Source organism: Lepidochelys kempii, chromosome 5 (genome assembly GCF_965140265.1).
Source record: "Lepidochelys kempii isolate rLepKem1 chromosome 5, rLepKem1.hap2, whole genome shotgun sequence".
Lineage (NCBI taxonomy): Eukaryota > Metazoa > Chordata > Testudines > Cheloniidae > Lepidochelys > Lepidochelys kempii.
This window is the reverse complement of record NC_133260.1, coordinates 2,762,501-2,789,289: the sequence shown is the minus strand read 5'-3', so window position 1 is coordinate 2,789,289 and position 26,789 is coordinate 2,762,501. Positions and strand designations below refer to the sequence as shown.

General features: G+C 65.6%; 1 protein-coding gene across 6 annotated transcripts in view; it reads left to right on the top strand.

The window, feature by feature from the left end:
* PHF24 (PHD finger protein 24) overlaps positions 1 to 26,789 on the top strand; it is a 43,961-nt gene that overhangs the window by 209 nt on the left and 16,963 nt on the right. The window contains exons 1-5 of one of the 6 annotated variants that reach the window (XM_073343334.1): positions 16 to 484; positions 16,682 to 16,883; positions 18,181 to 18,574; positions 21,474 to 21,659; positions 23,344 to 23,422. In XM_073343334.1, the coding sequence (XP_073199435.1) occupies positions 18,185 to 18,574; positions 21,474 to 21,659; positions 23,344 to 23,422 (655 nt within the window). In that variant the 5' untranslated portion in view covers positions 16 to 484; positions 16,682 to 16,883; positions 18,181 to 18,184. Of the gene's footprint in view, positions 1 to 15; positions 485 to 16,681; positions 16,884 to 18,177; positions 18,575 to 21,473; positions 21,660 to 23,343; positions 23,423 to 26,789 lie in introns of those variants that run through there. The other 5 variants (XM_073343335.1, XM_073343333.1, XM_073343339.1 and 2 more) reach the window with 5 other exon arrangements.

The following is a 26,789-nucleotide window of genomic DNA, read 5'->3' as shown; positions in this document are numbered from 1 at the left end:
AGTGGATGCAGTCCTGGCGCTGCAGTCCTTGAGGTTGTCACTAATGAAAGCAGCTCAGCCTGGGAGCCGGAGAGGAGACGTGGGGAAGGATTTCATTGGTATCTCCCAGCAAACGTCAGAATGGTTAAAAACCCGCTTCCTCTCCCAGCGAGGAGCCTAGCGCAGCTGAGGCCGTAGCTGGTACGGGGCCAGCAAGCCAGGCGGCATCTGCTCAGCCCCGCTTTCTCTTTGCCTGCGTGCGCGCTAGCCTCGGCCACCAGCTGCCAGCATCTTCCTCCTCCCGCATCCTCCAGCAGCATCCGCTCCGGGTACCAGCCTCCCTTCTCCATCCACAGGCATCGCCTCTCCGGGGCAGCGAGGGAGCCCCGCCAGGGACGCAGTGAAGGCGGGCAAGGAGGAGGCTGTTGGGAGAAGCAGACGGAATGGGCACCGTGCGGGCAGCTCCTTAGGGCTCGTGCTGCGGCGCGTCCGGATCCCCACCCCGGTAAGTGGGGCGTAGCCTCCGTCGGGGGAGCAGCGCCGAGCCTGCTGCGAATGCACGGCGGAGAGCGTTCGGGAACTCGTTAGTGACAGGGTGGGGCACTTCACCCTGCTGGCCCCCTTCCTCTCCAGGACTGGCACCCCTCTCGCTGGCAGTGGGGAGCAGGGGTTCAGAGCTGGTCTGAGCTGTGGGGGACTGGCCTTGGTGTTGCCTTGGGGCGGAAAGTCAGACACCGGGGCCAGTCCGTTGGCTCTCTCCCTTGGGTGCAGGGTCCCGATGTGGGTGCTGGGCTGAGGAGGTCTCCTAAGGGCGGGTGGGCGTGGGAGCTCCGTGCCGGGGGGGATGCTGAGTATGCTGCAGAGGAGGGGACTGTGCGGTCTTGGTATTTCTGCCGCCCTCTGGGAGATGGAGACGTGCGACAGAACCACAAAATCTCCTGCTCTCTGAGCCCGCAGAGCCGAGCCTCCTGCCCCAGGGCCAGGGTGCCAGGCTGCCCTGAGCCCCATCGGCTGCCTTGCTGCAAGCTCGCTCAGCAGCCTGGAAATGCCCCAATTCAAGCCGCTCCAGCCCTTCCCTTCCGGCCGCTGCTTGAATCTTGTCCGAGTGACCTGAGCGCTGGGGAAGGTGCCGGCGGGCAGCCCCGGGGCTAGAATCCCCGGCTAGCCACATAACAGGGGCAGCATGGGCACCGGCTGTGCCCCTGTGCCCCCGGGGCTGCCACTTGGGTCCCGGTGCAACTCAGTGCCAAGGCGGGGGGCAGTCAGAGCCAGTGGAAATAGCATCCTGGGCCCCTCAGCGCTGCCTCCAGAACCCACCTTTGCTCAGCTGCGCAGGCCTGCCTGCCCCTGCCCACGCCCACGCCCGGGCCAAGCAAAGGGGGCCAGCAGCCTGGCACCAACTGCACTGCACGGGCCTGGCACGGCTGCTGGTCAGTCCTTCTGCCTCCCCCGCCCCCACAGGCGACTCTGCAGCACCCCGGCCCCAGTGCAAGCGGCGAGCAGGACCGCGTCGGGTGACCAGACCCAGGGGCCACCAGGAAGCAGGAGCAGAGGGTGCGGGGAGCACCCTCTTTGGCTTCCCAGGAATGCTAGCCCAGCCTCCTACCCCCTGCCAACCGGCGCAGGCTACTGGCCCATGCTGCCTGCTCCCCAGGCTCCAAGAAGGGGCAAACGCTGGATGCTACAGAGGAGACTGCAGGCCTCTCCCAGCCCCACGGCTGTGAGGGAATCGCCCTGAGCCCAGCTGGGGGGACAATGGGCCCTGAGACCCTGTCTCCTTTCCAGCCCCAGGCTCCCCACACTTCCACCCCCTGGGCCATCGCCCAGAGCCACTTCTGGAGCTTTTCCTGGCCTGAAGTCTGTCTGTCCGTCTGGCCCAACTGGGGCCGGGCACCTCGGCCCTGGGGCAGCATCACGGGCTCCAGGTGCCCACCTCAGCCCTTTCCTTGCCCGGCCAGCGTCGGCTGGAATCCAGAGAGCGCAGCGCGGTGACTTGCTCCCAGCCCTTCCTTCCCCCGGGACCCACGGCAGGGCTGTGCCCATCAGGACTTGGGCACCCCGCGCTCAGTGCTCCCGGCTCCCTGCTTCCCCAGCTGGCCACACCTCGCGCTCAGCAGCTCTTCCTGGCTCTCTCCCGCTCGCCCCCAGTGCCCTCCCAGGGCAGCCCTAGCCCAGCCCTCCCCAGCCTTTGACTGCAGCCTCCCCTCCACACCCTCATTGCCCGGCACACATGCCAGCCCCGTGAGCCAGGAGGCCGGGTACCCCCGGGCTCCAGTGGGGAAAAGCGAGGGGTGAAGGGATGGGTGGCGGGTGACTGGCAGAGCCGAGAGAGGGGCAGGGCGCATGCCTGGACCGGAGGGAGCCGGCGAGCTCCGGGCGCCGTATAACAGAGCAGTGACCGTCCCGTGGCCTGCTCCCCTCCGGGGCACTCAGTGACAGCCACCGGCACAGCGCCACGTTGGACAGGGCACCCCAGCTGCATCCTCCTCCTCAAGCCACTGCAGCCTCCTCCTCGAGACACAGGCCACCTGCCTCCAGCCGCACTCTCCCCCGGCCAGCGCAGGGCCCTGCTCCCATGCGGGGATTCGGGGTAGGCAGCAGGAGGGCATCTTTCCCCTCTCCACCGTGCGCCAGCCTGGGCGTCTGGCTGCCATGTGCTTCCCCGCATGCACCCCTCACCCAGTATAGTGGGAGCAGCTGCCCTGGCATGGACACCGTCGCTGCGCCCTGGCAGGGGCAGAGCGTATGCCCTCCGTCAGGGAGACGCGGGCCTGCCCAGCTGGGGATCTCCTCTAGCCGTGGGCTGTCAGACGAGGGAGCCGCCCTGACATGGCAGCCCGTAGCGGGCAGGAGCAGTGCCCACGTTTAGCCGGCACGTTACCCGGCGGTGCCTGCGAGGCTGTAACCCTGCAACAGGCTGCAGCCCTGGGGAGGCCCAAGGAGGGAGGGGAGCTGCACCCAGACCAGGCGGAGCAGCTGGAGGAGACGCCAGCCCCAGGGGCAGCCCGGCTGCTGGGACTGCCAGCCCCGCCCCGCTGTCTGACAGACCCAGCACGGAGATCTCAGTAGCTAGACGCTGGCTTCCCTCCTTCCCAGGGGCTTTCCCCCGAGGGGGCTGGGGCAGGCAGGGCAAGAGAGAAGCTCCTTCCCTCCCGGCTCCAGGGAGCCTGCGGCACAGAAAGCCCAGAGGGCCCCATGCAGACGCCAGCTGTGAGCCGCCCTTTGCACTAGTGACAGACGTATGGGCCAGGCCCAGTTACTGGAGTGGGGACGGAGCAGGGGGCGGGGTTCAAACAACCCAGCGCCGGGCTCACAACCCTACCATAACAACCCAGTGCTGGGCTCACAACCTTACCATAACAACCCAGCCCTGGGCTCTCCGCCTGACAATAACAACCCCGCCCTGTGCTCACAACCCTACCATGACAACCCAGCGCTGGGCTCACAACCCTACCATAACAACCCAGCCCTGGGCTCTCCGCCTGACAATAACAACCCCGCCCTGTGCTCACAACCCTACCATAACAACCCAGCCCTGGGCTCTCCGCCTGACAATAACAACCCCGCCCTGTGCTCACAACCCTACCATGACAACCCAGCGCTGGGCTCACAACCCTACCATGACAACCCAGCGCTGGGCTCACAACCTTACCATAACAACCCAGCCCTGGGCTCTCCGCCTGACAATAACAACCCCGCCCTGTGCTCACAACCCTACCATAACAACCCAGCCCTGGGCTCTCCGCCTGACAATAACAACCCCGCCCTGTGCTCACAACCCTACCATGACAACCCAGCGCTGGGCTCACAACCCTACCATAACAACCCAGCCCTGGGCTCTCCGCCTGACAATAACAACCCCGCCCTGTGCTCACAACCCTACCATAACAACCCAGCCCTGGGCTCTCCGCCTGACAATAACAACCCCGCCCTGTGCTCACAACCCTACCATGACAACCCAGCGCTGGGCTCACAACCCTACCATAACAACCCAGCCCTGGGCTCTCCGCCTGACAATAACAACCCCGCCCTGTGCTCACAACCCTACCATGACAACCCAGCGCTGGGCTCACAACCCTACCATGACAACCCAGCGCTGGGCTCACAACCTTACCATAACAACCCAGCCCTGGGCTCTCCGCCTGACAATAACAACCCCGCCCTGTGCTCACAACCCTACCATGACAACCCAGCGCCGGGCTCACAACCCTACCATAACAACCCCGCCCTGTGCTCACAACCCTACCATGACAACCCAGCGCTGGGCTCACAACCCTACCATAACAACCCCGCCCTGTGCTCACAACCCTACCATGACAACCCAGCGCTGGGCTCACAACCCTACCATAACAACCCCGCCCTGTGCTCACAACCCTACCATGACAACCCAGCGCTGGGCTCACAACCCTACCATAACAACCCCGCCCTGTGCTCACAACCCTACCATGACAACCCAGCCCTGGGCTCACAACCCAACCATAACAACCCAGCGCTGGGCTCACAACCCTACCATAACAACCCAGCCCTCCCCTGACAATAACAACCCCGCCCTGTGCTCACAACCCTACCATAACAACCCTGCCCTGTACTCACAACCCTACCATGACAACCCAGCGCTGGGCTCTCCGCCTGACAATAACAACCCAGCCCTGGGCTCACAACCCTACCATGACAACCCAGCGCTGGGCTCACAACCCTACCATAATAACCCAGCGCTGGGCTCTCCGCCTGACAATAACAACCCAGCCCTGGGCTCACAACCCTACCATGACAACCCAGCGCCGGGCTCACAACCCTACCATAGCAACCCAGTCCTGGGCTCTCCTCCTGACAATAACAACCCAGCCCATGCTCACAACCCTACCATAACAAACGAGCCCTGTGCTCCAAAACCTGACCATAACAACCCAGCCCTCTTTCTCACAGCCCTAAGACAGCACACCGACAGATGCTTGGGGGTCAGCGGGATTTCGGCTGGGCCGGGGCAGTGACTGGCCTGGGGAGCAGAGGGGGCTGAAGGTGAATGGATTGTAGCTCAGGGAGCAGGGGTGATGCATTGACCTTAATGGTGCAGTGGGGCGGGGGCTCTGGGGCCTAGGACCCATCGATTTGCGTTGGGGGCTGGGTCAGTGGTTTGTAGTTGTGGGGGGTGGGGGCAGATTCCTGGGCGTAGGTGGCTGGGGAACGACACGGGGTGGGGGGGGGCTGTGCACTCTGCTGGAGACCGGCTGCTCAAATCCCAGTTAGCACAGCTCCAGCAGGGCCGGCGTAGTCAGGGTTGAGCAGAGGGGCCGGAGCGGGGACTAGCTGGGGAGGGCAGGGAGCTGCAGGTCAGGGCTGAGGGCCCCTGGCAGGCGGGGTTAGGGGGCCCAGGCCTGGACTAGTTGCTGACGGAAACGGTGCCTGATCCCAGCCCTGCAAACTGTCCTTCCGCAGCGGGCACAGGGAGGCAGGAAGTCTCAGTGCAGCACCCCGCCACCCCCTCTCCTCTCCAGGCAGCAGGGGGGATCCCGGGACGTGGCCCCTCCAGATTCCGGACTGGGATTTCAGGACAAGGGACCAGCCCCAGCGACTCCATGCCAGGGTCCAGGGAGCCCTGGCCAGGCTGGGGCGGAGCGTGGGGAGCCCATGTGGTGCGAGTTCAGGGGCTGGCGGGGTAGGAGTGGGACCTGGCAGGGAGGGCAGCTCTGAAGGGGGCAGGGCCGGGAGCAATTGTTTTACAGGTCGGAGCTGCCAGCAGGAAGGTGCCCATGGTGCCAGGGCTGGGTCTATTGCCTCCCACTGGAACAATCCCTCCCTGCCTCAGCCCAGCCCCTCACCGCCCCTCACTGCGCCAGCCATTCCCAGCCCCTCTCCATGCCCTGCAGAGCCCCCCACCGCAGCCAGCTCTCACCCCCAGCCCCTGGCACCTTCCCACCATGGACCTGCTCACCTGTCTCAGAGCAGATGGGATCTCCTGAGCACTGATCCCAGCCCCTCTCCATGCCCTGCAGAGCCCCCCACCGCAGCCAGCTCTCACCCCCAGCCCCTGGCACCTTCCCACCATGGACCTGCTCACCTGTCTCAGAGCAGATGGGATCTCCTGAGCACTGATCCCAGCCCCTCTCCATGCCCTGCAGAGCCCCCCACCGCAGCCAGCTCTCACCCCCAGCCCCTGGCACCTTCCCACCATGGACCTGCTCACCTGTCTCAGAGCAGATGGGATCTCCTGAGCACTGATCCCAGCCCCTCTCCATGCCCTGCAGAGCCCCCCACCGCAGCCAGCTCTCACCCCCAGCCCCTGGCACCTTCCCACCATGGACCTGCTCACCTGTCTCAGAGCAGATGGGATCTCCTGAGCACTGATCCCAGCCCCTCTCCATGCCCTGCAGAGCCCCCCACCGCAGCCAGCTCTCACCCCCAGCCCCTGGCACCTTCCCACCATGGACCTGCTCACCTGTCTCAGAGCAGATGGGATCTCCTGAGCACTGATCCCAGCCCCTCTCCATGCCCTGCAGAGCCCCCCACCGCAGCCAGCTCTCACCCCCAGCCCCTGGCACCTTCCCACCATGGACCTGCTCACCTGTCTCAGAGCAGATGGGATCTCCTGAGCACTGATCCCAGCCCCTCTCCATGCCCTGCAGAGCCCCCCACCGCAGCCAGCTCTCACCCCCAGCCCCTGGCACCTTCCCACCATGGACCTGCTCACCTGTCTCAGAGCAGATGGGATCTCCTGAGCACTGATCCCAGCCCCTCTCCATGCCCTGCAGAGCCCCCCACCGCAGCCAGCTCTCACCCCCAGCCCCTGGCACCTTCCCACCATGGACCTGCTCACCTGTCTCAGAGCAGATGGGATCTCCTGAGCACTGATCCCAGCCCCTCTCCATGCCCTGCAGAGCCCCCCACCGCAGCCAGCTCTCACCCCCAGCCCCTGGCACCTTCCCACCATGGACCTGCTCACCTGTCTCAGAGCAGATGGGATCTCCTGAGCACTGATCCCAGCCCCTCTCCATGCCCTGCAGAGCCCCCCACCGCAGCCAGCTCTCACCCCCAGCCCCTGGCACCTTCCCACCATGGACCTGCTCACCTGTCTCAGAGCAGATGGGATCTCCTGAGCACTGATCCCAGCCCCTCTCCATGCCCTGCAGAGCCCCCCACCGCAGCCAGCTCTCACCCCCAGCCCCTGGCACCTTCCCACCATGGACCTGCTCACCTGTCTCAGAGCAGATGGGATCTCCTGAGCACTGATCCCAGCCCCTCTCCATGCCCTGCAGAGCCCCCCACCGCAGCCAGCTCTCACCCCCAGCCCCTGGCACCTTCCCACCATGGACCTGCTCACCTGTCTCAGAGCAGATGGGATCTCCTGAGCACTGATCCCAGCCCCTCTCCATGCCCTGCAGAGCCCCCCACCGCAGCCAGCTCTCACCCCCAGCCCCTGGCACCTTCCCACCATGGACCTGCTCACCTGTCTCAGAGCAGATGGGATCTCCTGAGCACTGATCCCAGCCCCTCTCCATGCCCTGCAGAGCCCCCCACCGCAGCCAGCTCTCACCCCCAGCCCCTGGCACCTTCCCACCATCGACCTGTTCACCTGTCTCAGAGCAGATGGGATCTCCTGAGCACTGATCCCAGCCCCTCTCCATGCCCTGCAGAGCCCCCCACCGCAGCCAGCTCTCACCCCCAGCCCCTGGCACCTTCCCACCATGGACCTGTTCACCTGTCTCAGAGCAGATGGGATCTCCTGAGCACTGATCCCAGCCCCTCTCCATGCCCTGCAGAGCCCCCCACCGCAGCCAGCTCTCACCCCCAGCCCCTGGCACCTTCCCACCATGGACCTGCTCACCTGTCTCAGAGCAGATGGGATCTCCTGAGCACTGATCCCAGCCCCTCTCCATGCCTCAGTTTCCCCCTTCTAAGGCGGGGGGGGGGGAATCTCCACCCTGCCTTGCCCTGTTTGGGGAAGCCAGGCACAGGCCCTGGAGGGAGGGGGGCTGGGGAGGGGAAAAGGGGCTTTTACTAGGGGGATACAAAGCAGGAGAGACCTGCCATCATGCAGGTTCCTCTCCCAGGGAAGATCAAGGCAGCTGTCCCCCGGCCCTCACTTGCTGGGCTGGAGCTGAGCCCGGGGGGAGCCAAGAGGCATTTTTAATGCCCTCTGACGGCCGAAGGGGGCTCCAAAGGCCGCCCAGCGGGGCAATCTGCTGCAGAGGAGCCTGGGCTGGAGAGAGCCCTGCGGGGGGCAGAGGGAGGGGGGCTTCTGAGCTGGCCCCTGGCTGGCGGCTGGCTGAGCTGGCAGCTCCTCTCTCCAGTCTGTGTTTGATGGGGCTGCCGGGCACCAGGCAGGGCAGGGCGGCACAGAGCCCTGGGGTTTAGGGAACCGCGTTCTTCGCCCAGGGGAGAGGCGAGGCCTGAAGTGCCCCATGCACAGAGCCGGCAGTACCAGCATTACGCCAGGCACCCCCCCCCCCGAACCCTCCCACAGTGCCTGAGCCCTGCCCCGGAAGGGGGGTCAGTCCCCACAGCCACTCTGCCAGGGCAAGGGAGGGTGCCCCTGCAGTGGACACTTGTCCCCTAGGAACCAGGCTGAGACTTGCCAGCTCGTGTCACATGGGATCTCAACTGGCCAGTAGACCATGCTGGCTTCGTGCCGCTGCCAGCATGAGCCCTGGCCCTCTTCCCAAGCCCTGAGCCACCCGTCCGCCAGCTCGGCCCCTGTAGCCGTGTGTGAGTCGTGCATGCACCCCAGCACCGCGGCTGTAGTCGGGCTGGCCCTGGCGGCCAGAGGAGATGGTGAGTTCCCCGTTCCTCCGCCTGTGCCGGGGAAGTGGACGAAGGCCTTAATGGGGTCAGAGTGGGAGAGGAAGATGGGCCTGCGAGGGAAGGGGAAGGCAGGGTCCAGGAGCGGGCAGGGTGGGGATCCCCTCTGTCCCAGCTGGGCCAGCCAGAGGTGTGGGGTGATGAGACCCGCCTGGGGCCAAATGACTGGGCAGGTGGCTCAAAAAGGAGGCTCCAAAAACAGTCAAGGGGGAGCTGCTGAGGGGAAAGGTCAGTGCAGATGCAGCCCCAGGAAGGCAGTCGGGGTATCCCCTGAGCCTGGGGGGAAGAGGCTCTGGGCCAAGGGGCTCAGGACCACCCGACCACAGGAAGGAGGGTGCAAATCCCTGACTCTAAAAGGGGAGCGGGTTAATCTGACTCCATTAGGCCCCGGGAGAGGGGGCTGTTATTGTAAAGGCTCTGCGTGTGAGTGAGTTACTTTTGGAACCTGAGGGAAACTGAGGCAGGGTGCCTGCAGGGCTCCCCAGGCCAGGGGGTTGTGCCCTGGGATGGCCTCTGTCTACACACTCCTCCAAAGATTCCTCCTCCCCCCCTCCTGAAGCCCTTCCCATTCCTATGTACCCCTCCTGTCGCTGGGAGTTTGTTTCACGCCCTGCAAAGAAGCCCCCTGCCTCAGTTGCTCTTGGCTGTCCCCTGGGCATGTGCTGCTCCCAGGGTCTGTGGTCATCGCTCTGCACTGTGGGAGGAGCATAGGTCTAGGAGCCAGCTCCTCCTGAGGGCTGTGCCCTGCTCTGACACATATGGGGTGTGACCCTTGGGCCTCAATTTCCCCTTCTGTATGTGGGGGTGCAGTTCCGGGTCTGCTTAGCAGGGGTGGGGAGGAAGCGTTAGTTCGAGCCTGGGAGGTGCTTGTGATGTAGCCGAGCGCTTTCACCCCCAAGCCTTCCCCCGGGGCTGAGCCCTTTGCCAGCAGGGGGGTGGCCTCTGCCCCCGGCTCCCAGTGGGGAGGGATGGGTGGCGAGCTGGCGCAGGGGTGGAGGGACGCTGCAGCCTCTTGCATGAAGCCTGGCGCTGCCGTGTGAAGGTTGAGGACAGAACAGCATGTGGAGACTGCAGCTGTCTGCGGCCAGATTTGGCGTCTCCAGAGAGGAGATCTAAAAATAGCCCCTAGGCTGTGCTGGGCGACAAGGTCAGGCTGGCACTAGCCTGTGCCAAGGTGAGCGGCGGCACCGGATACTCCATGCCAAGGTGTCAGCACATGCTGAGGGACCCACCAGCAGGGCTCAGCGTGCCCCGGGGGGCAGGGCTCTGCGTGCCCCGGGGGGCAGGGCTCAGCGTGTCCCGGGGGGCAGGGCTCTGCGTGCCCCGGGGGGCAGGGCTCAGCGTGCCCCGGACAAGGCTGGCATGTCAGCAGCACTGCTGCGTAGCGTCTCTGCCATGGCTGTGGGGCGGGAGAGCTGGAGACAGCCAAGCAAGGGTCAGGGGAGAACATGCCCTGGCTGGAGAGAGACGGGAGGGGGCTGCAGAGGGGAAGGCTCTCGCACCCCGAGCGGACGCGCTGAACACGTGAAGGGAGCGGGGGACGTCCAGGAGGTTGGCTGGACCCAGCGCCTGGGTGGGTGAGAGCCCGGGAGAACCATTGCAAGCTGAGGCCTGCAGTGCCCGGGGAACCCAGGGAGCCACTGGGGGCATTTCCCCCTGAGCTGCCTTGCGCGTGGGAGACTGTGACATGGGGAGCGTGGGCGCCAGGGACGGCGCCGAGGGCAGGGGTAGCTGCACCAGCTGCCTTTGCCTGCCTATCCCGAGGGCCTGTGCGCTGACCTGGGGCATGGGGAGGGCAGCCTGGGAGAAGGATGCTGCAGCCTGAGGTTCTAGCCACGTTGTTTGGTGCTCCCCTAAAGCCGGGGGGCACGGCAACACCCTGGGGCACACTAGGCACCACTCGCGCCAGGCTGTTGCAGTGGCAAGGGGGTGGAGGCCGGGGTGGCGGGAGCCCAGAGCCCTCAGCCAGGCAGGGAGGGAGCTCACGACGCTCTGAGCCCATGAGAGCGTGGAGCAGGCCCTGTGCCCCGCGGCAGCTCTGCCAGCAGGGAGGGCTTGGCAAAGGGGTCCCGGGGCTGTGGGAAGGGCCCGCGCGGGTGCGGGGCTGATAATAAATACAGGGGAGTCGTCTGTTCTGGCCGGGCAGGGCTGCCAATGGACCCGAGACGCGTTGGCTGGGGACAGGGAGCACCCAGGCCCCCGGCTAAGGAGATTCTAGGCCCAGGCTGGCGTGGGGGATGAGGAGGGATTGGGGGGCCCACAGAGGAGGTGTTGATCTTGGCCTCAGTAAAGGAAAATCAGCAATTCCTCTGGCCACAGATCAGCGTGGCGGAGCCGTGGAGGCTGGCGAGGGACGGCGCCAGGGCACGGGGGACATGGCTCCTTTAGCACCAGATGCCTACGGGGGCAGGGGGCTGGCACGCTGACTGGTGGTACTGCACTCGGAGTACGGCTGCTTGGGGTGTGGGTAGGGTTTTGGGGGCACTGTTATTTGCAGTATGGTTCCTCCAGACACATTGATCTGGGATACGGATACTGTTCTTGGAGTGCTGTTCTTCAGGTCCTGTCACCCCTCGCACCATTGCTGTTGGAAAGGGCATTTAGAGTACTGTTACTTGGGTACTGTTACTTGGGTACTGTTGAGGGTACCAGGACTGGTACTCACTCTGCTGTTACTTGAGGCACTATTACTGTTATTCAGGGTGCTGGTGGTGTTCCTCTGAGGGCTGTTTCTCAGGGCACTGGTACTCAGAGGGCTGTTACTTGGGGTACCGTTACTCAGGGAGCTGCTGCTCAGTTCTCTCTGACCTCTCCCCTGTGTAACTCCATCTCTGGTTGCCCCCTCCCCTCCCTGCGTAGCCACAGGGCCAGGGGCCAGTTTCTGGCCCTTTGGAACCGGTGTCTTCTCTGCGCCGCTCCCAGCAGTAGGCTTGGCCTCTCGTGCCAGGCAGCTGGGCAGGGGCGGGGGATGGAGCAGCATCCCGTGGGGGGCAGCGGCCCCTCCCTGTGTGCCTGTCCCTGTGTCTCTCCCTCGCCTGCTGGCAGGGCAGCGCAGGGCGGGGGGAGGCGAGGCTGGCGAGAGCAGATTAGCTGAGGGTTCCCGGAGGTGGCTGCCCACACAGACGCTGCGTTGCGACTCACACACCCGCCTTCCCTTTCCTCTCCACTCACGCCTCTCTGGAAATCACGTATCCACACGGTGGGCCGGATTCCAGACGGGGATGGGAGGGTGCATGAATACACGCCTTTGTGTGTGTGTGAATACACGCCTCTGTGTGTGTGAATACACGCCTTTGTGTGTGTGCATGAATACACACTTCTGTGTGTGTGAAAACACACCAATATGCATGCCTGTGAATACATGCCTCTGCGTGTGCATGTGTGTGACTACACGCTTCTGTGTACATGTGCATGTGAATACACACCTCTGTGTGTGTGTGAATACACACTGATGTGTGTGCATGTGTGTGAATACATGCCTCAGTGTGTGCATGTGTGTGAATACACACCTCTGTGCACACATGTGAATACATACCTCTGTGTATGCATGTGCATGAATACATACCTATGTGTGCACGTGTGCGTGAATACACACCTCTGTGCAAGCATGAAAACATGCCTCTGTGTGTGCATGTGCATGAATACATGCCTCGGTGTGTGCATGAATACACACCCATGTGTGTGCACTCATGTGAATACACACCTCTGTGTGTGCATGTGCGTGAATACACATCTTTCTGTGTGTGTATGCATGTATGGGTGCATGAATACATGTCTGTGTGTGAGTGGGGGGTGTATGAAGACACACCTGGGTGTGTGTTTGTGTGTGCACATGAAAATGCCCCTCTCTGTGTGTGGGTGTGCAAGAAAATGGCCCTGTGTGGGGGGGTGTGCATGGATACATGTCCATATGTCTGCCTGAACACACAAGTGGCCATGAACATATCTTGGTGTATGTGTGCCTTTGTAAATCTACCGCAGGCATGTCTGTGTGTGTGACTAGAGAGCTGAGTGTGAGTGTGTGTATGTGTTTTTCTGCCTGGGTGTGTATGATCATGCCTTGGTGCACGTGTGTGCAGTAGTCAGTGTTTGGGGGTGGCTATACACCTGGCTGAGTGTGTTTGTGCAGAGTTATGTCCGGGGATCGGAGCACAATAGAGTGTTTGTGTTTGCAGGTGTGTATCTGTGTGCAGTGTGTGGGTGTCTCTGATTGTGGCTACAGCAGAGCTTGGCGAGCACTCACTGACTGGCAGAGCCATTGCCGGGCACCGTATTTGACAGCCTAGTGAGCAGGTGAACAAACACGATCAAAGCCACTCACGTCTGCTCGTTTCCTTTGACACGCACCGCGTAGCTGTAATTATTTCAGATGATACTTCCGAGCACAGCGGCGAATGCACCGGGGCGTATTTTATACAGCAAGGCAGGCTCAGCGCTGTGTTCTCTCAGAGCTGTGTGCTCCTGCTCCTCAGGACTTTTCCAGCCCCATAACCGTGATAATGATTGTCAAGGCCCTGTGGGCCCATTAGCTCACTAGTCTGACCCTCCTGCCCCTCACAGGCCAGGACGTTCCCCTGCATGCAGGGCAAAATCACCCCCCTGTTCTCCTCCCGTCTGTACAGCCAGGGGTCGCATTCACCCTTTTGGCCACAGCCTCGCACTGCGTTCTGGCCCAAGTCACTGCCTCCCAGGGCACAGCCCCGCTTCCATGGGTCTGGCCGGATGCCCTGTCCCTAGAACGCCACATGGCTAAAACCCTGCTTGGCTTTTCACAGGCCCGGCTTACGCAGTGACCCCAATCGCTCGGTGGGGCCTCGTCACCGTTTATAGCTCCGCCACTCTGTGTGCCCGCCGCACGTTTTCCCAGCAGGGATTTTATATTTACTGCCCGGATCGGGGCGGGGGAGACGTTGAAAAGCGTCAGGCCTAGGATGGAGCTTGGCGGCCTCCCGCTAGGGCCCCATTCGATGCGGATTCCCCTTTCGAGAGCTCCCGTAGCCAGCCCTGAACCGGCTCCCGCGGGCTCCGGTGATATTGCAGAGCGCTCGCTCTTTAATCAGACTATCCGTGTCCTCGAGCTCTCACAGCGCTGCGGCGGGGCGAGCTGGGGCGGCGGGGCTGCCAGGCTCCCAGGCTGCCGCGCTCTCCGCAGGGCTGTGGCTGCGGATTAGCAGTGTGGGAATTGGGGCGTTTCTGCTCGGTGTTTGTGTGCATATACACACCTCTTCCTGCAGGGCTGGCGGGGGGAGGGTGCCCTGCTGGCTCTGTGTGTGTGTGTGTGTGTGTGTGTGTGTGTGTGTGTGTGTGTGAAGGCAGTGTGTGCGTGTGAGGGCAGTGTGTGGGTGTTTCTCAATGCGTATATGTATGAAGGCAGTGTGTGAGTGTCTTTCTCAGCGTGTGTGTTTCTGAGTGTGTGTGTGTGCGAGGGCGGTGTGTGTGTTTGTGTTTCAGTGTGTGTGTGTGTGTGAGGGCAGTGTGTGTGTTTGTGTTTCTGAGTGTGTGTGTGTGCAAGGGCAGTGTGCGTTTGTGTTTCAGTGTGTGTGTGTGTGAGCGCAGTGTGTGTGTTTGTGTTTCTGAGTGTGTGTGTGTGCAAGGGCAGTGTGTGTTTGTGTTTCAGTGTGTGTGTGTGTGAGGGCAGTGTGTGTGTTTGTGTTTCTGAGTGTGTGTGTGCAAGGGCAGTGTGTGTTTGTGTTTCTGAGTGTGTGTGTGCGCGAAGGCAGTGTGTGTTTGTGTTTCAGTGTGTGTGTGTGTGCGAGGGCGGTGTGTGTTTGTGTTTCAGTGTGTGTGTGTGTGAGGGCAGTGTGTGTTTGTGTTTCTGAGTGTGTGTGTGTGCAAGGGCAGTGTGTGTTTGTGTTTCAGTGTGTGTGTGTGTGAGCGCAGTGTGTGTGTTTGTGTTTCTGAGTGTGTGTGTGTGCAAGGGCAGTGTGCGTTTGTGTTTCAGTGTGTGTGTGTGTGAGCGCAGTGTGTGTGTTTGTGTTTCTGAGTGTGTGTGTGTGCAAGGGCAGTGTGTGTTTGTGTTTCAGTGTGTGTGTGTGTGAGGGCAGTGTGTGTGTTTGTGTTTCTGAGTGTGTGTGTGCAAGGGCAGTGTGTGTTTGTGTTTCTGAGTGTGTGTGTGTGCGAAGGCAGTGTGTGTTTGTGTTTCAGTGTGTGTGTGTGTGCGAGGGCGGTGTGTGTTTGTGTTTCAGTGTGTGTGTGTGTGTGAGGGCAGTGTGTGTTTGTGTTTCTGAGTGTGTGTGTGTGCAAGGGCAGTGTGTGTTTGTGTTTCTGAGTGTGTGTGTGTGCGAAGGCAGTGTGTGTTTGTGTTTCAGTGTGTGTGTGTGTTTCAGTGTGTGTGTGTGCGTGCGAGGGCGGTGTGTGTTTGTGTTTCTGAGTGTGTGTGTGTGTGCGAGGGCAGTGTGTGTGTTTGTGTTTCAGTGTGTGTGTGTGTGTGTGTGTGTGAGGGCAGTGTGTGGATGTGAGGGCAGCGTGCATGTCACAGGCTCTAAGGAGCGAGGACACTGGCTTTTGGGCTGCATCCCTGTGGCTGGGGGAGGCTAGTCTCAGGGAAGGCGATGGGCCCTGCCCCACGGCTGCCAGCCAGCCTGGCCCGGTCTCTCCCATTGCAGCAGACGGTACTTCCACTGCTCTTATTCCTTGGCACTAAGGTGGGGGAGGAGATGTGGGGCAGGGCCCACGGGGCCCAAAGGGGTGGTGGGAGCCTGAGGCCCACATGCGCAGCGTGACCAGCGAGCAGCCCCATGGCACAGGGCCCCACGCCGCCCGCCAGCACCCTCTTGCCCCAGCTGTGCTCATGTCCTCTCCTGGTGCCATGGTGCCCCCATGGCAGAGCCCCCCATGGCCCTGCCCTCACTGTGCACACGACGCTCCCCTGGGAGCGTGGCGCCCGCCTGCCCACGCTGCTGCTTCCCAGCAGCTGCTGTCTGCCCGCCCCGTGCCCTGGGCTCCTTCCTTGCATGGTTCTCCTGGCGCTGGGCCTGTCCAGACAAGAGCGCCCGGGCTGGGCCAATGCTCCTGGCTGGGCCTGCAGCGTGGCTCTCCCGGGAGTTTGGTTGGCAATGGCAGCGCCTCCCTTGGCTCTCCCCTCCCTCGTCAATGGGCCGTGCCACAGGGAGGGGCGCTGCTTTCCGGGGGCTCTGGACCCTCCCTCCGCCCTGCGGGGCCCTCGGCATGCCCCGCGGGCACGCTGCAGCGGGGGGCCCCGGGACCTGCACGCGATTCCCCCAGCACAGCATCCGCAAATCCCTTACCTGCCAGCCCCGGCCCGCGGGAGCCTGGGTTGCTCTGGCAACCGGGGAGGAAATCAATCGCGCCCGCCAGCCAAGCAGAGCGCGCAGGGAGACGGGCAGCGTTTGGGGCGCGGGGCCGCTCGTTGGCCCAGCGGGAACGCGGGGCGGGGGGGCGCACGCGTGATGTGGGGGCAAGTGGGGCCGCTGGGAAGCCTCGCTGATAGCACACGACTGGCAGGGGACACGGAGTCGCCCGGGTGACCCCGGGCCCGATAACAGAGGGTGCAATGGGACGTACTGGGGTTTTGTGTCCTCCACCTGAACGGCAAACCTGTGGATAGCGGGGGGCTTGAATGTGCGTATGGGGTGGGGGGCGTCTGTGCACGTTCCTGTGTTTGGGTGTGTTGCACGGGACAGGGGGCTGGGGGGTGTTTGTGTGCGAGCCGGTGTTTGGGGGTTTGTGTTGCACGTGACAGGGGGCTGTGGGTGGGAGAGGGAGGGGGGTGGGTGCATGAGCGTGCCGGTGTTTAGGTGAGTGTGTTGCATGCGACAGGGCTGTGGGGCTGTGCGTGGAGGAGGGAGACGGGTGTGCGCTGGCATGCGGAGCGTGTTGCGTGTGACAGCCAGCTCGGGGTGCAGGGCTGGGGCTGAGCTGGGCTCACACTCCCTGGCCGGGCCAGGGCTCTTTGAACTGTTCATCTGACAGACGACGCGCAAAGCACGATTTCCACGCCGGCTTAGGCATGATCTGCTCCCGGAGAGACCATCCCGCTGCAGGGTTTGCATCTGCAAAGCTGGATCCACACGCTGGCTGACGCCCCTTCCCCGCGGCGGGGCCAGGAGAACACCCTGGGCTCCGCTCTCCAGGGAAGGGAAGGCCAGGCAAGCAAAGGGGTGCAGGGACTAGCTCAAGGCCCTGGAGCTGGTGTCTGAGCTGGGCCTGGAGCTGCCACAGCCTGGCCCAGACCCCTCCTCCGCCACTCCGGGAGGGGAGGGAGCACGTGGTTGTGTTTGCAGGTGCGTATCTGTGTGTGGTGTGGGGCTGTCTCTGATTGTGTCTACACCAGAGTCTGGCGAGCGCCACCCAACGGGGGAGCAGCGTGAAGGGTTGGGGCTGCCCAGGCCCCGGGAAAGGGTCAGAGGAGAGCTGAGGGGATTCTCCATGGCTGATCTGTTTGTCCCATCCTCCCCTGAGCGCCTCTTTCAGGCCAGAGCCACAACCACACCGAGGGCAGGACCTGGGCACTTTCTACAAGAATCTGGGTATAAACCCGGGTCAGACCCTAACACGGATCAGTCGATTCCCCACCACTCTCCCTTACCCCTCCCTGCAGCTTCAGCTGGACAAGGAATTTTTCTTCACCTCCTGTCCCACTCTGTGGTGCTGGGTTGCTGAGTGCTGTTAAACAGCTGCTGCGCCCTGCCCCAGAGGTGGCTGCATTTCCGAGCTGGGCGCGTGAGTCTTGTGCAGCGTTGGCGTGCGCTGTTAAACAGCTGCTGTGCCCTGCCCCAGAGGTGGCTGCATTTCCGACCTGGGCACGTGAGTCTTGTGCAGCGTTGGCGTGCGCTGTTAAACAGCTGCTGCGCCCTGCCCCAGAGGTGGCTGCATTTCCGAGCTGGGCGCTTGAGTCTTGTGCAGCGTTGGCGTGCGCTGTTAAACAGCTGCTGCGCCCTGCCCCAGAGGTGGCTGCATTTCCGACCTGGGCACGTGAGTCTTGTGCAGCGTTGGCGTGCGCTGTTAAACAGCTGCTGCGCCCTGCCCCAGAGGTGGCTGCATTTCCGACCTGGGCACGTGAGTCTTGTGCAGCGTTGGCGTGCGCTGTTAAACAGCTGCTGCGCCCTGCCCCAGAGGTGGCTGCATTTCCGAGCTGGGCGCGTGAGTCTTGTGCAGCGTTGGCGTGCGCTGTTAAACAGCTGCTGCACCCTGCCCCAGAGGTGGCTGCATTTCTGAGCTGGGCGCGTGAGTCTTGTGCAGCGTTGGTGTGCGCTGTTAAACAGCTGCTGCGCCCTGCCCCAGAGGCAGTGGCCTTTCAGTGGTGAGTGAGTCCTGTAGAGGCAGCTGCCATGGCGCACCCCAGGAGAGGCTGGCTTTTGGTGAGGGGAAGGGCTGGGAGCTGTTGGCCGGTAGCCGCGAGGCAGGCTGCCCCTGACCCCCCCACCCCCTCTTTCCTGCCAGCAGAGCCATGGGGGTGCTGATGTCCCGGCGCCAGACGGTGGAGCAGGTGCAGAAGGTCAGCCTGGCCGTCTCCGCTTTCAAGGACGGGCTGCGGGAGCGGCCCTCCACCAAGCGCAAGGCGGAGGCGTGGGGCGGGCGCCGGGGGACACTGGAGCACGAGGTGCGGGAGGTGCAGGAGGAGGAGGAAGAGAGGCCGGAGGCCGCTGGCCCCTCGCAGACGCAGCGGGAGGAGAGCCATGCCAACCGGGCGGCCTGGGAACGGCTGCGGGACGGACGGGGCGTGGAGCCAGAGGAGTTCGACCGCGCCAACCGCTTCACACCGCCGGCCTTCGTCCGGCCCACGCGTGAGCTGCACGATGACGAGCCGCTGGAGATCAGCCTGGAGCAACGGGAGCAGGTGAGTGCTGGGGGGCACCGGGCATGGAGACGGGGGAGCCCAGGTGGACACTTTAGAGGAGCCGGCGTAACCTGCTCTCCCCGTCACTCCCCAGACTGGGGCAGGCACCAGCAGCCAGCGAGTGGGAAGGGGCAGGGGGCTCCCAGAGCTTGGGGCTGGCAGACGGACCCGCTGCTCCAGGGCAGGTCAAATCCCCTCGTCCTGGGCGCCAGGGCCCAGCGGGGGACCATGCCGAGGTGGGCGACGCCTCGGGTGCTGCTGAAAGCCCCTGGCTGCCCCTCGGTGTGGGGAGACCGTCTGGGTGCTGCAGGCCCATGGCACAAGTCACTGCAGCAATCACAGCCACGGGCCATGGGGGGCTTGGCCCCCTCCTGCCTTAACCTTTGACCCTCGGCCACAGGCCTGCAGCCTGGGTCAGCTTGGCAGCACGTGGGGGGGGAGCATGGGTCCCCGCTGTGCCCAGGCCTGTGGCCTGGGGGTGTGTGTGCTGCTCTGGATGCCACTGGCCGGTGGGTGCTGGAGAAGGGTCACGTGCACAGGGAGTTGGGGCTCTTGGCCCTAGAGAGGCCTTTATGGTCCCCAGGAAAGGAGCCCAGCCAGCCGTGCCAGCCTGCCCAAGCCGAGCGGAGAGCCAGGGCCCCTCCACCCCGACCCCCCGCTCCCCCGCTCCCCCGGCCCTGGGCTCCTCCGCACCGGCTCTGCCGGCACCCCTCCACCCCGACCCCCCGCTCTCCCGGCCCTGGGCTCCTCCGCACCGGCTCTGCCGGCACCCCTCCACCCCGACCCCCCGCTCTCCCGGCCCTGGGCTCGGCGCCCCTCCACCCCGACCCCCCGCTCTCCCGGCCCTGGGCTCGGCGCCCCTCCACCCCGACCCCCCGCTCTCCTGGCCCTGGGCTCGGCGCCCCTCCACCCCGACCCCCCCGCTCCCCCGGCCCTGGGCTCCTCCGCACCGGCTCTGCCGGCACCCCTCCACCCCGACCCCCCGCTCTCCCGGCCCTGGGCTCGGCGCCCCTCCACCCCGACCCCCCGCTCCCCCGGCCCTGGGCTCGGCGCCCCTCCACCCCGACCCCCCGCTCCCCCGGCCCTGGGCTCTGCACTCAGTACGTCTAGCACCTGTCGGCCCTCGGCTGCAGCGCTCCCCCATGGGCCAGGGGCTGATCTGCTGATGCCCTCGAACGGCCCGTGCAGTGCTCCCCACAGCTCCAGGGCCCAGGCCCCTCAGTCCTGACCTGCAGCCCCCCACTAGGGGCTAGAGAGGCCACGGAGAGACCTGGTGACCCCGGGTGTGGGTTGGGGGGGTGGTTCCACAGCGCAGGCAACCTCAGCTTGGGGACAGGGAGAAGGAGCTCCCCATCTGTCCATCCTTCCTGTACACATCCCTCCCCCTACACACCCCTCCATCTATCCCTCCCTCCCTCCATCCCCATCCCTCCCTCCATTCCCCCCTCCATCCCCATCCATCCCCCATCCCTCCATCCCACCCCATACACACCCCTCCCTCCCTCCAGCCCCATCCCTCCCTCCCTCCATCCATCCGCATCCCTCCATCCCCATCCATCCCCATACACACCCCTCCCTCCATCCTTCCCTCCCTCCATCCATCCCCATCCCTCCCCATCCACACCCCTCCCTCCATCCCTCCCTCCCTCCATCCTTCCCCATCCCTCCCTCCCTCCATCCCCATCCATTCCCATACACACCCCTCCCTCCATCCCCATCCATCCCCATACACACCCCTCTCTCCATCCCTCCCTCCCTCCATCCCCATCCCTCTCCTTACACACCCCTCCCTCCCTCCCTCCCCATACACACCCCTCTCTCCATCCCTCCTTCCCTCCATCCATCCCCATCCCTCCCCTTACACACCCCTCCCTCCCTCCCTCCATCCCCATCCACACCCCTCCCTCCCTCCCTCCCTCCCCATCCACACCCCTCCCTCCCTCCCTCCCTCCCCATCCACACCCCTCCATCCATCCCTCCCTCCCTCTCTCCATCCATCCATCCCCATCCCTCCCCTTACACACCCCTCCCTCCCTCCCCATCCATCCCCATACACACCCCTCCATCCATCCCTCCCTCCCTCCATCCATCCCCATCCCTCCCCTTACACACCCCTCCATCCATCCATCCATCCATCCTCTTACACACCCCTCCCTCCCTCCCTCCCTCCCTCCCCATACACACCCCTCCATCCCTCCCTCCCCTTACACACACACACACATCCTCCATACCCATCCCTCCCTCCCTCCACCCATCCCTCCCTCCCTCCCTCCATCTCTCCCCATACGCACCCCTCCATACTCCTACACACCCATCCCTCCATCTCTCCCCATCCATACCCCTCCATCCGTCCCTCCCCATACACACCTCTCCATCCCTCCCCTTACACACCCCCTCTATCCCTCCATCCCTCCCCATCCCCCTACACATCCATCCCTCTACACACCCCTCCATCCCTCCCCTTACACACACCCTCTATCCCCCATCCCTGCCTATACACACCCCTCCGTCCCTCCATCCCTCCCCTTGCACACCGCTCCATCCAACCATCTATCCATCCATCCACTGCCATACACACCTCTCTATCCACCCCCTCTACCCCCCACAGCCCTCTGTCTTTCTCCCCCCCGACACACACCCCTCCTCCATCCTTCCCCATATGTACCCATCAATGCATCTGTCCACTGCCCTCTCTCTCGTGTGGCCCCCATCCCCAAAGGAGCTGAGCCCCCTTCTCCCCGCACACAGCCCCCTCGCCGGTTACAGATCCTGGCCTCGGGGCCTTGCGCCCTGCGTTGCTGCCCCGGGCAGGCGGAGGGAATGGGGGAGCGGGGCGCCGAGGCGGTCCGTGTGCCGGGTCCCCGCCTGCTCACCCCGCCCCCCCGCCTGCCACGCCCAGGTGAGCAGCGACGAGATGTGCGAGATCTGCGAGGTGTGGACGGCGGAGAGCCTCTTCCCCTGCAGGGTGTGCACCCGGGTCTACCACGACGGCTGTCTGCGTCGCATGGGCTTCCTGCACAACAGCAGCGCCGTGGAGGTGACGGAGACGGCGCACACCGAGACGGGCTGGAGCTGCTACTACTGCGTGAGTGTGGCGGGGGGGCGCTGCCCTAGGGCCAGCCCCGGGCCCCACGGCGCCCTGGGGAGCGCACGAAGGGTGGGCAGGCAGCTCCGAGCTGGGGACGCCCACAGCAGGCTCTGCCCGGGCAGCCGCAGGCAAGTCCCCGACCCCTGCCCCATGGGGTGAGCTGCGCCCTGACCTGCCCCGAGGCCCAGGGCCGTGCCTGGGCCAGGGCCCCGCTGCCCCATGGGGCACAGGGCAGGAGCCAGAGGCTGACGGAGGCACCTGGCTGGGCCCAGACCCGCACGGCAGAGGCTCCGCTTCCCATAACCGAAACCCTGCGTCCCCCCCAGCCCCTTCACCCCCCCGCCGAGCCCAGACAGACGGTGTCACTCCCGACAGCCCTACAATAACACCCCAGCGCCCCACCCCCCAGCATTCCCCAGCAGCCCTACAATAACACCCCAGCGCCCCCACCCCCCAGCATTCCCCAGCAGCCCTACAATAACACCCCAGCGCCCCCACCCCCCCAGCATTCCCCAGCAGCCCTACAATAACACCCCAGCGCCCCCACCCCCCAGCATTCCCCAGCAGCCCTACAATAACACCCCAGCGCCCCACCCCCCAGCATTCCCCAGCAGCCCTACAATAACACCCCAGCGCCCCCACCCCCCACCATTCCCCAGCAGCCCTACAATAACACCCCAGCGCCCCCACCCCCCACCATTCCCCAGCAGCCCTACAATAACACCCCAGCGCCCCCACCCCCCACCATTCCCCAGCAGCCCTACAATAACACCCCAGCGCCCCCACCCCCCACCATTCCCCAGCAGCCCTACAATAACACCCCAGCGCCCCCACGCCCCCCAGCATTCCCCAGCAGCCCTACAATAACACCCCAGCGCCCCACCCCCCAGCATTCCCCAGCAGCCCTACAATAACACCCCAGCGCCCCCACCCCCCCACCATTCCCCAGCAGCCCTACAATAACACCCCAGCGCCCCCACCCCCCAGCATTCCCCAGCAGCCCTACAATAACACCCCAGCGCCCCCACCCCCCACCATTCCCCAGCAGCCCTACAATAACACCCCAGCGCCCCACCCCCCAGCATTCCCCAGCAGCCCTACAATAACACCCCAGCGCCCCCACCCCCCCACCATTCCCCAGCAGCCCTACAATAACACCCCAGCGCCCCCACCCCCCACCATTCCCCAGCAGCCCTACAATAACACCCCAGCATGCCGCAGCCCCGCGCTCGCGCCTGTAACCTGTCAACAGACCTCGCCATGTTCAGAACAAAATGCAAAACCTGCTTTGTCACTTCGGCTTTCCCCTGCCAAATCCTTCTTGACCCCGCTGTGCGACACCGCACTGCACGCACACCCCTCCACACGCACACGTGTGTGCACAGCACCCCGCCCCCGTCCACACGCACAGAGCACAGCTTCCCTCCCGTAACATGCGGCCTGCAAGCGAACTGAGCTAGTTCCACTGCACACCGGGAAGGGAGAAAGAGACAGACGGGTGGCTCTCCGTATTTCCATGGCTACACGCTCGGGAGGCGCCAGATGCTGCTGGGATGGGGCTGGCAAAGTCCCTGGCGGGATTACGGATCCCGCCAGGCAGCTGGGATGGAGCTCCGGGGCTGTTCTCCAGGTGCTAACGAACCCCTGGGTGTTTCTCTCTGAACGTCTCTCCCTGCGGCAGGATAACCTCAACCTCCTGCTGACGGAAGAGGAGATGTACAGCCTGATGGAGACCTTCCAGCAATGCAAGATCATCCCCGGTGAGCGCTGCCCTTCGCCCCGCCTCACGCTGCAATGTACTGGCCCCTGGGTGTGTATATTGCTCCCGCTAGGGGCTACAGAAGATAAAAGCTCTACTACGGCTGACAGCTGGTGGAGTTTCTCCTTTAACTCAAGCAGAGAGACCAGGGTTTGCAGGCCCAGAGTTAGGCCCATTCTGTACACGTGTGGGATACCTAGAGCCTCACACAGGCACCCCGAACTCCAGCAGCGCACCCCCAGTTCTGAAAGCCCTGGGTCAGCAGGTGAGCAAGATTTTGGGCCCAGATTTGCTCCTTGTTTATTCACCTGCCAAGACCTACGCTCAGGTTCCATGTTTCCCTGGCCAAATCGAGGACATCAGAGGCGCCCGATGCAGAGTGTGCCTGTGACGTCATGGGGGTGGGGTGGCAAGGGACCCCGGGAGGCCTGGCTGCAGGTCCCGGCTGGGGAGCGGACCGGCGTGATTGCGCCGGCAGCGCCGGCTCCTTTGGCTGGGCGGGGACCCGCGGGTCAGCGCTCTCCCCTGGGTGCAGCGCAGGGCTGGCGGCAGCGCCGGCTCCTTTGGCTGGGCGGGGACCCGCGGGTCAGCGCTCTCCCCTGGGTGCAGCGCAGGGCTGGCGGCAGCGCCGGCTCCTTTGGCTGGGCGGGGACCCGCGGGTCAGCGCTCTCCCCTGGGCGCAGCGCAGGGCTGGCGGCAGTGCCGGCTCCTTTGGCTGGGCGGGGACCCGCGGGTCAGCGCTCTCCCCTGGGCGCAGCGCAGGGCTGGCGGGCGCCGGCTCCTTTGGCTGGGCGGGGACCCGTGGGTCAGCGCTCTCCCCTGGGCGCAGCGCAGGGCTGGCGGCAGCGCCGGCTCCTTTGGCTGGGCGGGGACCCGCGGGTCAGCGCTCTCCCCTGGGCGCAGCGCAGGGCTGACGGGCGCCGGCTCCTTTGGCTGGGCGGGGACCCGCGGGTCAGCGCTCTCCCCTGGGCGCAGCGCAGGGCTGGCGGCAGCGCCGGCTCCTTTGGCTGGGCTGGACCCGCGGGTCAGCGCTCTCCCCTGGGCGCAGCGCAGGGCTGACGGGCGCCGGCTCCTTTGGCTGGGCGGGGACCCGCGGGTCAGCGCTCTCCCCTGGGCGCAGCGCAGGGCTGACGGGCGCCGGCTCCTTTGGCTGGGCGGGGACCCGCGGGTCAGCGCTCTCCCCTGGGCGCAGCGCAGGGCTGACGGGCGCCGGCTCCTTTGGCTGGGCGGGGACCCGCGGGTCAGCGCTCTCCCCTGGGCGCAGCGCAGGGCTGACGGGCGCCGGCTCCTTTGGCTGGGCGGGGACCCGCGGGTCAGCGCTCTCCCCTGGGCGCAGCGCAGGGCTGACGGGCGCCGGCTCCTTTGGCTGGGCGGGGACCCGCGGGTCAGCGCTCTCCCCTGGGCGCAGCGCAGGGCTGACGGGCGCCGGCTCCTTTGGCTGGGCGGGGACCCGCGGGTCAGCGCTCTCCCCTGGGCGCAGCGCAGGGCTGGCGGCAGCGCCGGCTCCTTTGGCTGGGCGGGGACCCGCGGGTCAGCGCTCTCCCCTGGGCGCAGCGCAGGGCTGACGGGCGCCGGCTCCTTTGGCTGGGCTGGACCCGCGGGTCAGCGCTCTCCCCTGGGCGCAGCGCAGGGCTGGCGGCAGCGCCGGCTCCTTTGGCTGGGCTGGACCCGCGGGTCAGCGCTCTCCCCTGGGCGCAGCGCAGGGCTGACGGGCGCCGGCTCCTTTGGCTGGGCTGGACCCGCGGGTCAGCGCTCTCCCCTGGGCGCAGCGCAGGGCTGACGGCAGCGCCGGCTCCTTTGGCTGGGCGGGGACCCGCGGGTCAGCGCTCTCCCCTGGGCGCAGCGCAGGGCTGGCGGCAGCGCCGGCTCCTTTGGCTGGGCGGGGACCCGCGGGTCAGCGCTCTCCCCTGGGCGCAGCGCAGGGCTGACGGGCGCCCGGCTCCTTTGGCTGGGCGGGACCCGCGGGTCAGCGCTCTCCCCTGGGTGCAGCGCAGGGCTGGCGGGCGCCGGCTCCTTTGGCTGGGCAGGGACCCGCGGGTCAGCGCTCTCCCCTGGGCGCAGCGCAGGGCTGACGGGCGCCGGCTCCTTTGGCTGGGCGGGGACCCGCGGGTCAGCGCTCTCCCCTGGGCGCAGCGCAGGGCTGGCGGCAGCGCCGGCTCCTTTGGCTGGGCGGGGACCCGCGGGTCAGCGCTCTCCCCTGGGCGCAGCGCAGGGCTGGCGGGCGCCGGCTCCTTTGGCTGGGCTGGACCCGCGGGTCAGCGCTCTCCCCTGGGCGCAGCGCAGGGCTGGCGGGCGCCGGCTCCTTTGGCTGGGCTGGACCCGCGGGTCAGCGCTCTCCCCTGGGCGCAGCGCAGGGCTGGCGGGCGCCGGCTCCTTTGGCTGGGCTGGACCCGCGGGTCAGCGCTCTCCCCTGGGCGCAGCGCAGGGCTGACGGCAGCGCCGGCTCCTTTGGCTGGGCTGGACCCGCGGGTCAGCGCTCTCCCCTGGGCGCAGCGCAGGGCTGACGGGCGCCCGGCTCCTTTGGCTGGGCGGGACCCGCGGGTCAGCGCTCTCCCCTGGGCGCAGCGCAGGGCTGACGGGCGCCGGCTCCTTTGGCTGGGCTGGACCCGCGGGTCAGCGCTCTCCCCTGGGCGCAGCGCAGGGCTGGCGGCAGCGCCGGCTCCTTTGGCTGGGCGGGGACCCGCGGGTCAGCGCTCTCCCCTGGGCGCAGCGCAGGGCTGGCGGCAGCGCCGGCTCCTTTGGCTGGGCGGGGACCCGCGGGTCAGCGCTCTCCCCTGGGCGCAGCGCAGGGCTGACGGGCGCCGGCTCCTTTGGCTGGGCTGGACCCGCGGGTCAGCGCTCTCCCCTGGGCGCAGCGCAGGGCTGACGGCAGCGCCGGCTCCTTTGGCTGGGCGGGGACCCGCGGGTCAGCGCTCTCCCCTGGGCGCAGCGCAGGGCTGGCGGGCGCCGGCTCCTTTGGCTGGGCGGGGACCCGTGGGTCAGCGCTCTCCCCTGGGCGCAGCGCAGGGCTGACGGGCGCCGGCTCCTTTGGCTGGGCTGGACCCGCGGGTCAGCGCTCTCCCCTGGGCGCAGCGCAGGGCTGACGGCAGCGCCGGCTCCTTTGGCTGGGCGGGGACCCGCGGGTCAGCGCTCTCCCCTGGGCGCAGCGCAGGGCTGGCGGGCGCCGGCTCCTTTGGCTGGGCGGGGACCCGCGGGTCAGCGCTCTCCCCTGGGCGCAGCGCAGGGCTGACGGCAGCGCCGGCTCCTTTGGCTGGGCGGGGACCCGCGGGTCAGCGCTCTCCCCTGGGCGCAGCGCAGGGCTGACGGGCGCCCGGCTCCTTTGGCTGGGCGGGACCCGCGGGTCAGCGCTCTCCCCTGGGCGCAGCGCA